Source organism: Sceloporus occidentalis, unplaced genomic scaffold (genome assembly GCF_023333645.1).
Source record: "Sceloporus occidentalis isolate IW3139 unplaced genomic scaffold, rSceOcc1.0.p SCAF_3, whole genome shotgun sequence".
Classification (NCBI taxonomy): domain Eukaryota; kingdom Metazoa; phylum Chordata; class Lepidosauria; order Squamata; family Phrynosomatidae; genus Sceloporus; species Sceloporus occidentalis.
The window spans coordinates 90415166-90427918 of NW_028316983.1; the positions used below are offsets into that span (position 1 = coordinate 90415166).

At 40.2% G+C, this 12753-nt stretch overlaps 1 protein-coding gene across 3 annotated transcripts in view; it reads right to left on the minus strand.

Moving 5' to 3' along the window:
• The window catches only part of LOC149316413 (ankyrin repeat domain-containing protein 13C-like), a 47691-nt gene that overhangs the window by 17842 nt on the left and 17096 nt on the right, over window positions 1–12753 (minus strand). For all 3 annotated transcript variants that reach the window (XR_016280487.1, XR_016280488.1, XM_089515432.1), the window contains exons 7-12: window positions 11663–11807; window positions 9858–9989; window positions 8506–8667; window positions 6889–6968; window positions 4732–4830; window positions 3778–3878 (exon numbers count right to left, since the gene is read on the minus strand). Coding sequence is in view for 1 of the 3 variants with exons in the window: in XM_089515432.1 (XP_089371558.1) it covers window positions 3778–3878; window positions 4732–4830; window positions 6889–6968; window positions 8506–8667; window positions 9858–9989; window positions 11663–11807 (719 nt within the window). In the remaining 2 variants the exon portion in view is untranslated. The remainder of the gene's footprint in view (window positions 1–3777; window positions 3879–4731; window positions 4831–6888; window positions 6969–8505; window positions 8668–9857; window positions 9990–11662; window positions 11808–12753) is intronic.

Here is a 12753-nt window from a genome sequence, read left to right on the forward strand (position 1 = left end):
ATAACATATTAAGAGTCACTGGTGTTTTTACTAAATAATCACCAGACACAAAAATAAACTGACCTTACTCAGAAGTAAGCCCAGTTGGATCAAGTGGAATTTAATTCTTGATACATGGGTGTGATAAAGTTATACTGCTCTACTCTGATATCCTTGGATATATCTGCATTGTTATTATTAAGTATTAAATGCCGTATTTTTTCATATAGTTTGTTTCAGTTATTACTAATTTATAAAAAATAAGTTCTCTGGAGATTCATTTGTTTTGTTTTTTGTTTTTATATGAAGAGACCAAAAAAAAAAAAAAAAAATGCAGTGAAGTCACAAACAAACCCATAACCAAAACTGAAATAACATTTTTTTGGCTTATCTTATAAGATACTATCATTTAATGTAGCATATAAGGTTGTTTTATATGTGACATATGAATCACAATCTGACAATAGCAGCATACCTTCATGTAACAACTCTCACACTGTAAGAGAGCCAAAATCTGTTGCTTGTTTCACTTTGGACCATATTGATCTTTCATCTTTTACTAAAGATTTCTGTGGAGAGGACCTTTTTTTTTTAAGTTGTGGTCCCATACGCAGAATTCTTTTGTCTACAAACTCTGCCTGCAGCGCTGTGTAAATTTACAGCACTATATAAATAAGATTGCATCCACTGAACTTTTTTTATTATTTGCTGCTTTTTCTGTTGTACTATTATGATTTTATCTGATACTATTTTAATCAACAGTTAATTATTTTAACTTATTTCCAGTTGGCCTTAAAATGATGAGACTCATTCACCCAACTATTTTTCTCAGATGGGAGCACAATGGGTCTTTTTATCCCACTGCTGTCACCAATATTGTGATGGCTACCTCCCTATCTGCCACCAAATTGCATGACAAAACCCTCAAACTCAGATAGATCCCTTGCTTGAGTGACTCCCACACTTTTCTTTTACCTCTGGGCAACTGTCTAAGACACTATTTTGAGTGTTCTGAGCAATAAAATTATTATTAATTCCTGGTAGCATTTGGCTTATAGTTTCTTAAAATACTTCAAGTGACCACAGACAAAAGAAAACTTTATTTACAAGATAGTTGGTTACAGTATCTCTCTTCTAGGTGATATTCAGAGTTGATACGGTGTTTATGTGCTTAAATGGTTACAAAGATTCACAGTATCTGTTACTAACTATGGTGCTTTCTGCACCGCCATTTGGGACGTCTGGAGGACGTCCCATTTTTAAAAGGGGGCGTCTCTTATAGACGCCCCTGGGCCTAGTACGGACTCCGTCCGTACAAGATGGCACAGGCCCTTCTACATGGCCGGCGCCATCTTTGCGTATCGGACGCTGAGCGTCCGTACGCGTCGCGTCGCTTGTGACGTAGAGAGTGCGCCCCTGGCGCCTCGCTACGTCGCAAACGCGACGGAAAAAGAAGCTCCATTTTGGAGCTTCTTTTTCGGTCCGCGCGGGAGTCGGGCCGTGTGAAGGCTCCGACTCCCCTGCGGACCTACTGGCGGCGGCGGCAGAGCGCCGCAAAGCGGAGGTATGTACCCCACCTATATTCTAGAAGTGGTCTCCAGGTTATAGTTTCACATAAAACTTTTTTACTAGACTCTGAGCTTTAAAACTTTGTTTCTACTTTATGCCTCTTCCAGAAACACCAATTCAACTTCCACACTTGACCTCTTGTCAGGCCAATCTGGGTATTCAAAGCCCTTCCAACTGCCCCCTTCAGCACCTTGGCTGTTAAAGCCCCTCAGGATTTAATATACCTCTAACTCAGAGCTCTGTCCCTATTTGGCCCCTATCCTATTCCCTATCTACCTCATAAATGCTCCTCTCTTCCTATTTATACTTGCTCCTGCAAGTAGCCCCCACCTTTTGTTGGTCAAGCTCCCATTGGCTGATGCCAATGCTCCAATCTGCCTTTTCTCCTCAAGCAGCTTCTGTGTCATCATGAAGGTCAGCCCCAAAAAGAGTGTATTGCAGTAGTCTAGATGGGAAGTTACCAGTGCATGAAACTACTCTGATAAGGACATCCCTGCCCTAAAATAGTCACAGTCTGCATCATTTGTTTAGAAAGTATTATAGATTACTTCCCTAGAATATTAAAAAACAGTAAAGCTGTTTCTCTTATTCAACTGTAAAATTCAGACACCACTAGGAATTGAATATGACATTTCTAGGCTCTATAGAGCAATAAAGGGTTGCAGAAAAACTGAGCTGGAGACAGAGGGACTGTTTATGTGTTTGAAAAAGCTGAAGGGGATCTGACAGCAGAATTGCCAGTTACAGTATATATTCAGTCCTTTTTTACTTCTGATTAACAGCTTCCATAGTGTCTTATCTAATATGAAAAATGTAACAAATCTGACAAAGGTGATAATAAGACAAAATTGGCATAGGACAGAAGAAATTATGCTCCCTTAAAACCACTTGTGGCTCTCTTATGAACACTTCAAACTGGCTGAAGTTAAAAAAAAAAAGGAAGTGAACATTTAAAAGTGTGCTGATACTGCTTTGTATCTGAGTAGTATTTTGAAATCCTTCCTCCCCACTCTCCCACAATAGTCACACTCCAAAAGGAATAAGGATTTAGGAAAAGGCAAAGGCAAAGAAATCTCTCAGCTGAAATAGATGACACATCAAGTGTGTGACTGTACTTGACACATTTAAAAAAAAACTCTCAAAGGAAGTGGTAATCCTTTCCAATCAGCAGCACAGTTTTGATGATCCCTAACGCCAAAACTTCAGGCAATAAAGGCTGTCCCTTGCAGCAACAGTAGCTTTGGGGCAGGGGAATCTTCATGAGGGCTGGGGCACAGGGGAATGGCTTGATCACCACCACTGCTGCATCACAGTCTCAGTTCTGCCCCTGGCCAGTCAAACGGCAGATTAGGGAACAGGAATTCAGCCTGTGCTGTTTGGGGTTACACTCCCCTTTCAATCTCAGGCTCGCAGTTTGGGGTTTCCCCTGGAATAAACTCTGAGCCTGGAGGCCCAGGTTTCAGCAGTGGTCAAAAGTAATACATTTGCACATCTAAAACTAGTGAGCCAGCTATGCTTTGTTCCCTGAGGCGTCAGATTTGGCTACAGTGACATATACCTTGACTGTTCATAAACTTCAGTGGGTCCAAAATGCGGTGGCCAGAACACTGGCCAGAACCAGTTATAGGGAGCATATAACTTCCTTGTTAAAAGAGCTTCACTGACTAATGATTTGTTTGTGGTCATGGCCAATGCTGCTCATGACTTATGTGTTTGTCATCAGCTATGAAGACCTATACAGCTTAGGTCCACTCTATCTGAAAGACCTTACCTCCTCATATGAACCTGCAAGAACTCTTTAAGATCTTCAAGGAAAGGATTTCTCTCGGCCCTGCCACCATCACAAGTTCAGTTGGTGAGGATACAAGAGAGAGCCTTCTGAGTGGCTGCTCCCACCCCCTGGAACTCCCTTCCACGGGAGGCTAAGTTGGCCCCCTCCCTGTTTTCCTTTGGCCAGCAGGCAAAAACCTTTTTGTTTAAGCAGGTTTTTAACATGCAACTGTGCAAGGGAGGCTTTTTTAGTGGGATGTGAGTTTTATTTATTTTTTAATGTTTGTACGTATTTAAATAATTTTATATTTTTTAATCTCAAAGATGCCAACAAGATCCCTTTGCATTTTTCATTGTGCAATGGCATGCCCATTCCTCCAAATGTCTAAGTGGCATATTACTCACCCCAAAGACTGAGATATTTAAAGAGCAACCTTGAAATCAGAACAGAAAGCTCACCTAACTTTACAGGAAAGCCTGGTGGAAGTTTCATCTGCACAAATTCCCGGAGTTTGTTAAAGTGCTTGAAGGGTGCAATTACTTCTAAAACATTCAATAACCTAAAACAGAAAAGGCACAAGTGTGACAAACACGCTCTGAATCAGTATGCTATCAGAAGAGGTTCTTAAAGTCTCCTGGCTACTGATCCATGTAATTGGATTTGACTACAGAAACAATTTTTAAAAACAAACCATCAAACAAACAATCTGGTGATTATTTATTTAAGCCAAAAAGTAGTTACAATAGCTCAGAGAGAGTGGTTTAGTCTCTGCACCCTCCCCAATGCTGCAAACTCTTTCATATTCTCATCCAAACTGGCCCCAAAAATGGCTGAAAACAAAAGCAGAAGCCATGTGTTGTCAGTTTTGATCATGTTGGAGTAGCCACTGCACTGCACTGTCACTGACAGAGAAGCAGGATATAAATAAAGTTTTATATTTATTATTATTACTCTCCACCTCTTTGCAGTTGCCCACACTGATTTAGAACTATCCAAAGCAATTTTTCCCTGACATGGATGGCATCAAGAGGCCATAGTTACGTCCCAAAGGGCAGGGATCCTTGCAACAAATTCTTGATTGGCCCACAAAACCCCCTGCCCCTTTGAATGGAAATTCAGCTTTAAGTATATCTATGTTTTTCAGTTACCACTCACTATAAGGCAGTTTCTTTAGTTTTCAAAGAACTGTGTATGTGTTGGGGTATGTGTCTGGGATGCGGAAGAGCCCAAAGTTCCCTTTTTGGGGGGACAAATTTGTGCAAAAGAAGAATCAGAATTCTAATTCTAATACAAACAACTATTATTCTGTGATAAAGTATTACATTCCAGTTTCTAGAATAGGCAAAAGCAGTGTATTTTAGATTTACTTCATAGCCTTTCAGAAATATTTGTAGCAGATAGTTTAGACTTACGATTCGATTCCCAGAGGAAATTCTTGGCTCATGGCTATTGTGGCTTTAAATGTTTTCTTGCTTTCTTTGCAGACCAGTTCTCTACCCAAATGTGGTGCTCTAGTTAAAGAAAATAAAAATTAAAACTTCTCTAAAGATTCAAGTTTCTCAAATAATAAAATCATGGGATACATTTCAACTAGGCAGGAAAGCAGGCTGACAGAAATTGCTTATTGAAGACTGGAAGAACTGATGCAGCAGGAAATGAAATTGACAAGTTGCCCAATGCCTACAGATAACAGTAACTGAGCTGGAATCTATTAAGAAAGAGAGTGATATAAAGAAAGACATACATAAACAGACACACAGCCCAGTCTGGCCATATAAAATTCTGTATGGTCAAGAGTCAATGGCCAGGAACTAAAGCTGCTATTTATCTTCTATCTATAGAACTCAAACCCTTACTACTGTTTCAAAAAGCATTCCATCTGTGTAATGAAGAGGACTAAAGAAAATAGTATTAAGCTTCTTGATTATGCCATTTTGTCCCAACAGTTCTTTGGATTTTGACCAATGAGCTCCATCACTTTAACTAGAATAGAAATAATTCAGAAACCCTTTAAGGAATAGATATAGGCAGGTTAGTGTCTAGTTTTTGTGAACAGACTACTTCTGATGGAGAATTTTGTATATTTAAAATTAAGCATTTTTATAGTGAAACATAACTTCTTTGAGAATTTTATAAACTGTTATTTCTACTATTCATGGCAGCCAAATTCAAGAGAGCTACTTTACTTTTAATTATGCCCAGGGTATTATGCATCCTTAGTGGGCCTTACTGGAAAAGCATATTACCCCTTCACTCTACTTCTCTCTCACACACGGTTCCCCACATAGTGTATCAAAGAGTTATTTTGAGGCGGGCTGTATCCGCCCCTTTCCCTGGTGTATTGGGGCCTCAGCTGCAAGAACGGCAGCCGCTGAGGCCCTGATCCGCCGCTTTTCAGGCTGCGGGGAAGCGGCAAAACGCCGCTTCCCCGCAGCCTGAAAAGGGGTGTCCTTGGGGCTTCAAGCCCCAAGGACACCCCGCAACAGTGGGGGGGAGGAGAAAGGGGCCACTTGGCCCCTTTCTCCCTTGCTTCGCTGGGCGCAGCCGTCTGAAGGCTGTGCCCAGCGACGCAAAGCGGCGACACAAACCAGGAAGGAGCTCCAAAATGGAGTTCCTTCCTGGTCTGCGCTAAGGGCGCACTAGGTGCCCTGGCGCGGTGCGAGGAGTCATGTCCGCGCCGCCCCATATAGAGGCGGTGTGGCCGTGATGTCCTCATGGCGGCGGCCGTCTGGAACGGCCGCTGTCATTTTTTACGCGCAGAGCGCGTATTAGGATTAGGGAGGTGCAGAAGCACCGCACCTCCCTAACCCTAGTACACGCTCCGTGCATACTTTAATGGCGGTGTGTAACCCGCCAAAAACTGTTTGCTGACAATTGCTGTTCAACAAAGGAAACAAAAAACCCTGTTGGGAATAGTTTCACTGTTGTTGCAATAACAAGTCTTCTCATACTTTTCATACTACCTAAATCGCTAGATACAAAATTAAGAATCAGATTCTCTTAATCCGATGAGAAAGATAGGCACATGCTTAATTTTATCTCAAAGAATCAACAAGAAGCTTTAAAAAAACCAGCAGATAAGCCCACATAATTTTAAGTCTGTGAGCAAAATCTAAGCGGACCAGTCTATGTTCTATTGAATTAGACTTTATCTAATATCACTGCTGTTAAAGATAGGAAAAATGATTTTGCATACTCTTAAGATGTACTAGATTCACCAGAAAAAGAACTGTGAGGTTAACCAAGAGCAGAAGCTTATACAAGAAATGTGGTTGTCATAGCAAGTCTCACACATTATTAAATTTCACAACTTTGCACTTTTACAATCCAGAGCAGAAGCTATTTGATTACTTCACATAATTCTAATGGAAAAGTTATCCTTGCTTCAGCAGCTGCTTATAGAATAATATGTAGAAACACCCTTTAAAACAAACAAAACAAAAAAAAGGGGGGGGGGGCTGGGATTTTTAACATGATAGTTCCAGAAATTCAGAATATTTGTGGTTCTGGTAATATCTGGTTCTACATATTTTCAAAATAACTTTATCACCATGGATATTAATACTCACTTTCCATTTTCTGCAGATATGTACTCCTCCCACGTAATTGTGTTGGGTGGAGGTGGCGTAAGAGACTGCCTTCTGACAGGCTGTTAAAAAACACATGGTATTCTTTGTAAATGGAAATAATATTTCATAGCCTAATAGTGCTAACTAAGCACACTTCTCAGTCTACAGAAAAATAAATTGGAACAATCTGAAATGAAGCATAACAAATAATCATGATCTTCCTCTTGAAGTAATTTAAAAGAAGATGCATATTAATCCAATGTAAAATCACCCCCAAACCTAGTATGACAGGTAAGCCCAGTTTAAACATGTACTTAGTACATTCAAAAGCCATACATGTGCCCTAGAACCCTGCAAAATATGAAGCTTCTAGGTGGGATTTTCCTAGATGATTAGGTGAGCTCTGGCACCCTTTTCTAGATAGAGATTATTATGTAGACATCAACAATGAAAGCATCTATTTGGCCCACTCTAGCCTACTCATGATCAAGCTGTCAGTGAGACTTTACAAACCTAATTTATAACTTTAGATTACAACTATTAAGCATACCATTAGCATTTATATATACTGTTGTATCATGAACTGTCCATTTATACATCCTGAAATCTGACCCTCAGTGGCCTTTAAACTTACAGAATTACTAGCATTCTATCAATACACCAAATTGTGGCAGCCATGAGCACAAAAAGCACTCTTAAATCTACATTATTTTTTATTCAAAACACCATGCCATCTCTCAAGGAGGTAGAGGGAGACAATACACATTAAGATTAAAGCTTCAGTTTCTTGGTAGAAATAAAAGAGATTCCTATTTTAGAAGTATTGAAAGAAAAGGGAAGGGAAGATAGCAGGCTATCAAAACAAAGCAGATAGAAGTTGGGAGCCATGGAGAGAGAGAAGCATCAAGTATGAACTCCATCAACAAAATGACACGCTTAAATTTCTCATTAATAAACTAGGGACACCCTAGTTTAGGAACAATTAACATTACAATAGAGGGGACACTTGCTGTAATTTCACATTTGATGTAAATTTTACCAAAGAAAGATGTCTGCAACTAGCTCTCTGGAATAACAAGTGTTATTAACTTTAGCACAATGTAGTTGGGACTACAGTGATTATTTATCAAGTGAGGACAAATGCAAAGCACCTTACAGTCTGGTCAATGCTCTCTGGGACTTCCAAAACCCTTGTGTCTGACAATCTCTCATAAACCACAGGAGTGAAAACACATCAATGCAGGGATGTGACAGAAATAAGTTGATGCCTATGCTCCTACATAAAGGAGCTTTCTGTTACTAAGGTTCCACTTTCTATCAACTAATCAATATTTCTGTTTGTTGTTGTTTTGTTTGTTGTGCATCTTCAAGTCATTCCCAATTTATGGTGACCCTAAGGTGAACCTATCACAGGGTTCTGGCAAGATTAATTCAGAGGGGCTTTGTCTTTGTCTTCCTCTGAGACTGAGAGTGTGACTTGCTCAAGGTCACCCAGTGATTTGAACCCCGGTGTCTAGAGTCATAGTCCAAGCTCAAAACGTTATACCATATTGGTTCTCTTCTCGTTTAGATGGAGCTAAAAGGGTGTATGTGGTTGAATACCAAAGTTGGCTATACCTCAAAGTTTTGTTCCATCAGGTTTCCACCTTTGCTCAAGCTTTCCATGATAGCCTTATTTCGAAGAATGTCTTCCTCACTGAGATGTTCTCGTCTTTTCCTTGATTCTAACACAAGCCCATTAACCGAGTAGAAGTCTGCCAAAAAGTTCCCTACCCTTTCCTGCAAAGAAATAAAATAAAATTGCAAAAGACACAAAGCATTTCCTATACAGAATACAGATCATCACCTCACCATTCACTGGCCCTATCTTTACCATTCACTATCTACTTTCTCATTATCTGTTTCCCCCAATTTCTTATTACTTTATGTTCCATTGGTAGCAGTCGACCTTTATCATTATCCCTCCTTTCAATCCAGTCAGGGAGAGCAGGCACAGCAGTCTAACTGATTGTACTGTTTTTCCCCCGACTGCTATTCTGGGGCACAGTAGCACAGAAGACGCCTTAATCAAGAGAGAGGAACCTCCATCCCACTAGTTTATTATTTGGCTTGTAAAAAATGTACAGTTGGCCCTCGGTATCCATGGGGGATCCGTTCTGGACCTCACCCCGCAGATATCAAAATCTGCAGATACTCATGCCCATGTTGTCCCCAATGGTGGCACATGCATGCAGCCAAGCTGCCATTAGGAACAGCCCCCATTGTCTCATGGTGGCGAGTACACATGGCTGTACCGCCATTGGAGTCAACAGAACTTAATGGTAGTACAACTGTGTGAATGTGCCGCCACCGGACAAGAACGACAGTCCCTCATGGTGACACAGTTGTGTTCTTACACCACCCTTGGGGACAACATGGGCTTGCTGTCCATGGATGCTTAAATACGTAGATACCAAGGGCTGACTGTAAGTTTGCTAAAAGCTTCCCAACAACCTCAGCTCTTTCTCCTTTTCCAAAAAAATAACAGTCCCAGATATCTCTGGTCAGAGACTGGAGATAAGAACATGGATTCCCCAAGAGCACTAACACAAAGAGATTTGCTTCCCTTTCCTCTTCTTCGGAGGAAAAAATGGGGGTGTTTCAGCATGGAGGTACTAGCTGTAAAAGTGCTGTTGCAACCAACACTTGGGAAGTAGTGGCAGCTCAACAGTGCTTCAACCCACCCCTTTTGCACTGGGTCATGTGAGATGAAAGAACTCCAACATCAGTTGCAGGAGTATTACTTCAGCCTGGACCTATAGGAGCATTTTGCTGTACACAACTTTCTCCAACTGTGTGAGTAAAGCCAACAGTGTTGATAGAATGGCTTTGTCCCCTTTCATACCAAGCCCACAGAGGCTTTGCAGAGGAATCTGGTCTCTAATCCATTTGCACTTCCCCATCCTTGTCTTAAATACAGATAAGCTTACTGTTTTATCTTCTCGGAAAAGCCATCCTGTCTGGGCACGTGTGAAAGTAATTGATTTGGTTGATAATGTTGCTGAATAAATATCACTGCTCATCAAAATGTCAACTTCTTCCTCTGTTTCCATTTCAGATTCCTTTGAGAGAAAATATCGGTCAAGCATATCAGAAAACTTCTTAAGCAGATTTTACAACAAAAATAAGTAAATCTACTGAAACACTATTAAGAAGTTAAGATTTTAGAATATTATCGGTCATCAAAGATAACTTAAAAAGCAAAACCAAAGGTGGATGAAAAAAATCAAGGACAGAATGCTTACTGAAAAAGAAAGGTCATTGTATGACATTTCAGTGCTACTAATGAGGATGTCAGGTAGAGTCCTTCTGGGAGGTCATTCCACACATACAGACACTAAATATGCACCTTGTACATTTCCAACACACTAGAAACAATATAAATCCCCATCCACAAAAAAGGAGACACAGAAAACTGTAGCAACTATAGGGCCATAGCATTAATTTACCATGCAAGAAAAATTATGCCCAAAATGCTGCAACATAGACTCCAGTCATAATATGGAGAAATCCCAGAGGTGCAAGCAAGGTTCAGAAAAGGAAGAGGCACCAGGGACAACATCACAAACATACAATGGCTGATGGAGTGTGCAGATGAATTCCAGAAAAGAATCAGCATGTGCTCTATAGACTATAGTAAAACATTTGACTGACAGATCACGAAAAGCTATGTATGGCTTTTAAGTACATGGGAGTGCCACAACATCTGATAGTCCTGATGAGAAATCTGCACTTAGGAGAAGATGCTACTGTTACAATAGAATTTGGAGAAACAGAATGGTTCTCAATTGGCAAGGGTGTCAGGCAACGCTGCATCTTACCACCCGACTTGTTCAACTTTTATGCAGAAAATATAAGAAGAGCAAGTTTGGATTCAGAATGAGGAGTGAAAATAGGAGGACGGAACATCATCAATCTAAGATATATGGATGACACTATACTACTAGTAGAAAACATCGAAGACTTGGAAAAATTACTAAGGAAGGTCACAGAAGAAAGCACAAAGGCAAGTTTAATGCTGAACATAAAAGAAAACAAAAATAATGACCATGGAGGATCTACATAAATTCAACCTAGATAATGAGTAAATCAAAAGTCAAAGATTTCCTGTACCTTGGATCATTGATTAGAAAGAAGACTGCAGTTAAGAAATAAGAAGAAAGCTAGGAATGGGAAGGGGATCTATAAAAGAACTAGAAAAGATCTAAACAGTAAAGATATGCAACTGAGCATTAAAGTTAGAATCATCCAAGCCATTGTATTCCTCATCACCACATATGGATGTGAGAGCTGGACAGTGAAGAAAGCCAGTAAGAAGAAAATCAACTCAATTGAGATGGGGTGTTGGTGAAGAGGGCTGAGGATACCGTGCAGATCCAGAAAGACAAACACATTGGTTCTTGAACAGAGATCAGGTCTGAAATTTTTCTGCAAGTCAGGATGACTAAATTGAGGCTGTCGTACTTTGTCCACATCAGAGGAAGACTGCAAATCAGATTGATAGACTCAATCACAGTAAGGCCACATGCCTAAGTCTCAAAACCTGGGCAAAGCAATGGAGGACAGGGGGTGGTGGAGAAGTCTCATCTACAGGATTGCCATGGGTCTGGGTCAGTTAAGAACAACAACAAATATGTTTTAAAACTAAGTATAGGATTTACTTGCATCAAAAACAAAGTTTAAGATACTCACTTTCTAATACTTTAAAACAGTTATCAATCACAGTATGGCTTACCTCATGATGTATTCGTTGGTAAACTTTTTGTTCATTGTCTAAAACTACAAAGGATTCAGAGGGTGCAGCATCACCATTGAAAATGAAGCTCAAGTCCCCTCGTTGGCACTTCATGTCAGTAAAATCTATAAGTGTTGTGTCAAGCCTGTGGAAACATTTGAAGGCTTGAGTTACCCAGATATTCTCCTAGTATTATAGAGAGCACCCTCCATTATATTTAAAGCTTATGGAAAAAACAGTATGAAGAAGGACTCCATCAGCTCTTCAACACTGCAGAGGTAAAGCAGTTTGATACCACTTTAACTGTCAGGGCTCCATCTGTGGAATCATGGGATTTGCAGTTTGGTGAAGTATTCAGCCTGGTTTGTCAGAGACCCCTGGTGCCTCACCAAACTACGAATCCCAGGATTCTGTACCATAGAGTCATGGCAGTTAAAGTGGTTGGTGTCAAACTGCTTTATTTCTGCAGAGTGGATACATCCCATGTGACATAAACCAAAAAAAGCAACACATTTATTTTTAAAGAAATACAAAAGCTACTTCCATTTGTTCACAATTAAAAACCCATTATAAGTAGTGATTTCAACATTCAGGGACTGCAATCTGCCAAAGTCCATGAAGAGATACTTACACAGCCCTCCCATGACAATACACCCAATAAAATAGTGCCAGTTAAATAAGTCTAACGGAAAGAAGAGCAGAAGGCGGCATATGTACCGCCAAACAGTCACAATCCTTTGAATACTGAGGCGGTGTCTGCACTGAAGAAATAATCCAGTTTGATACCACTTAACTGCCAGGGCTCAATGCTATGGAATTCTGGGAATTGTAGTTTGTTTGGAATAATAGTCTGACAGAGAAGACTAAATGTCTCACAAAACTACAGTTTCCAGAATTCCACAGTACTGAGCCATGACAGTTAAAGTGGTGTCAAACTGGATTATTTCTGCAGCGTGGATGCAGCCTGAATAGGAAGAATATAAAAAGAAAGATGTGGCAATTTTAAGCATAAGATTAAGAAGGAAGGAGATTTAGGGCTCGAACAGACATAAAAGGTCTTCTGAACATTCTGTGGATAACTCTTTCCAATC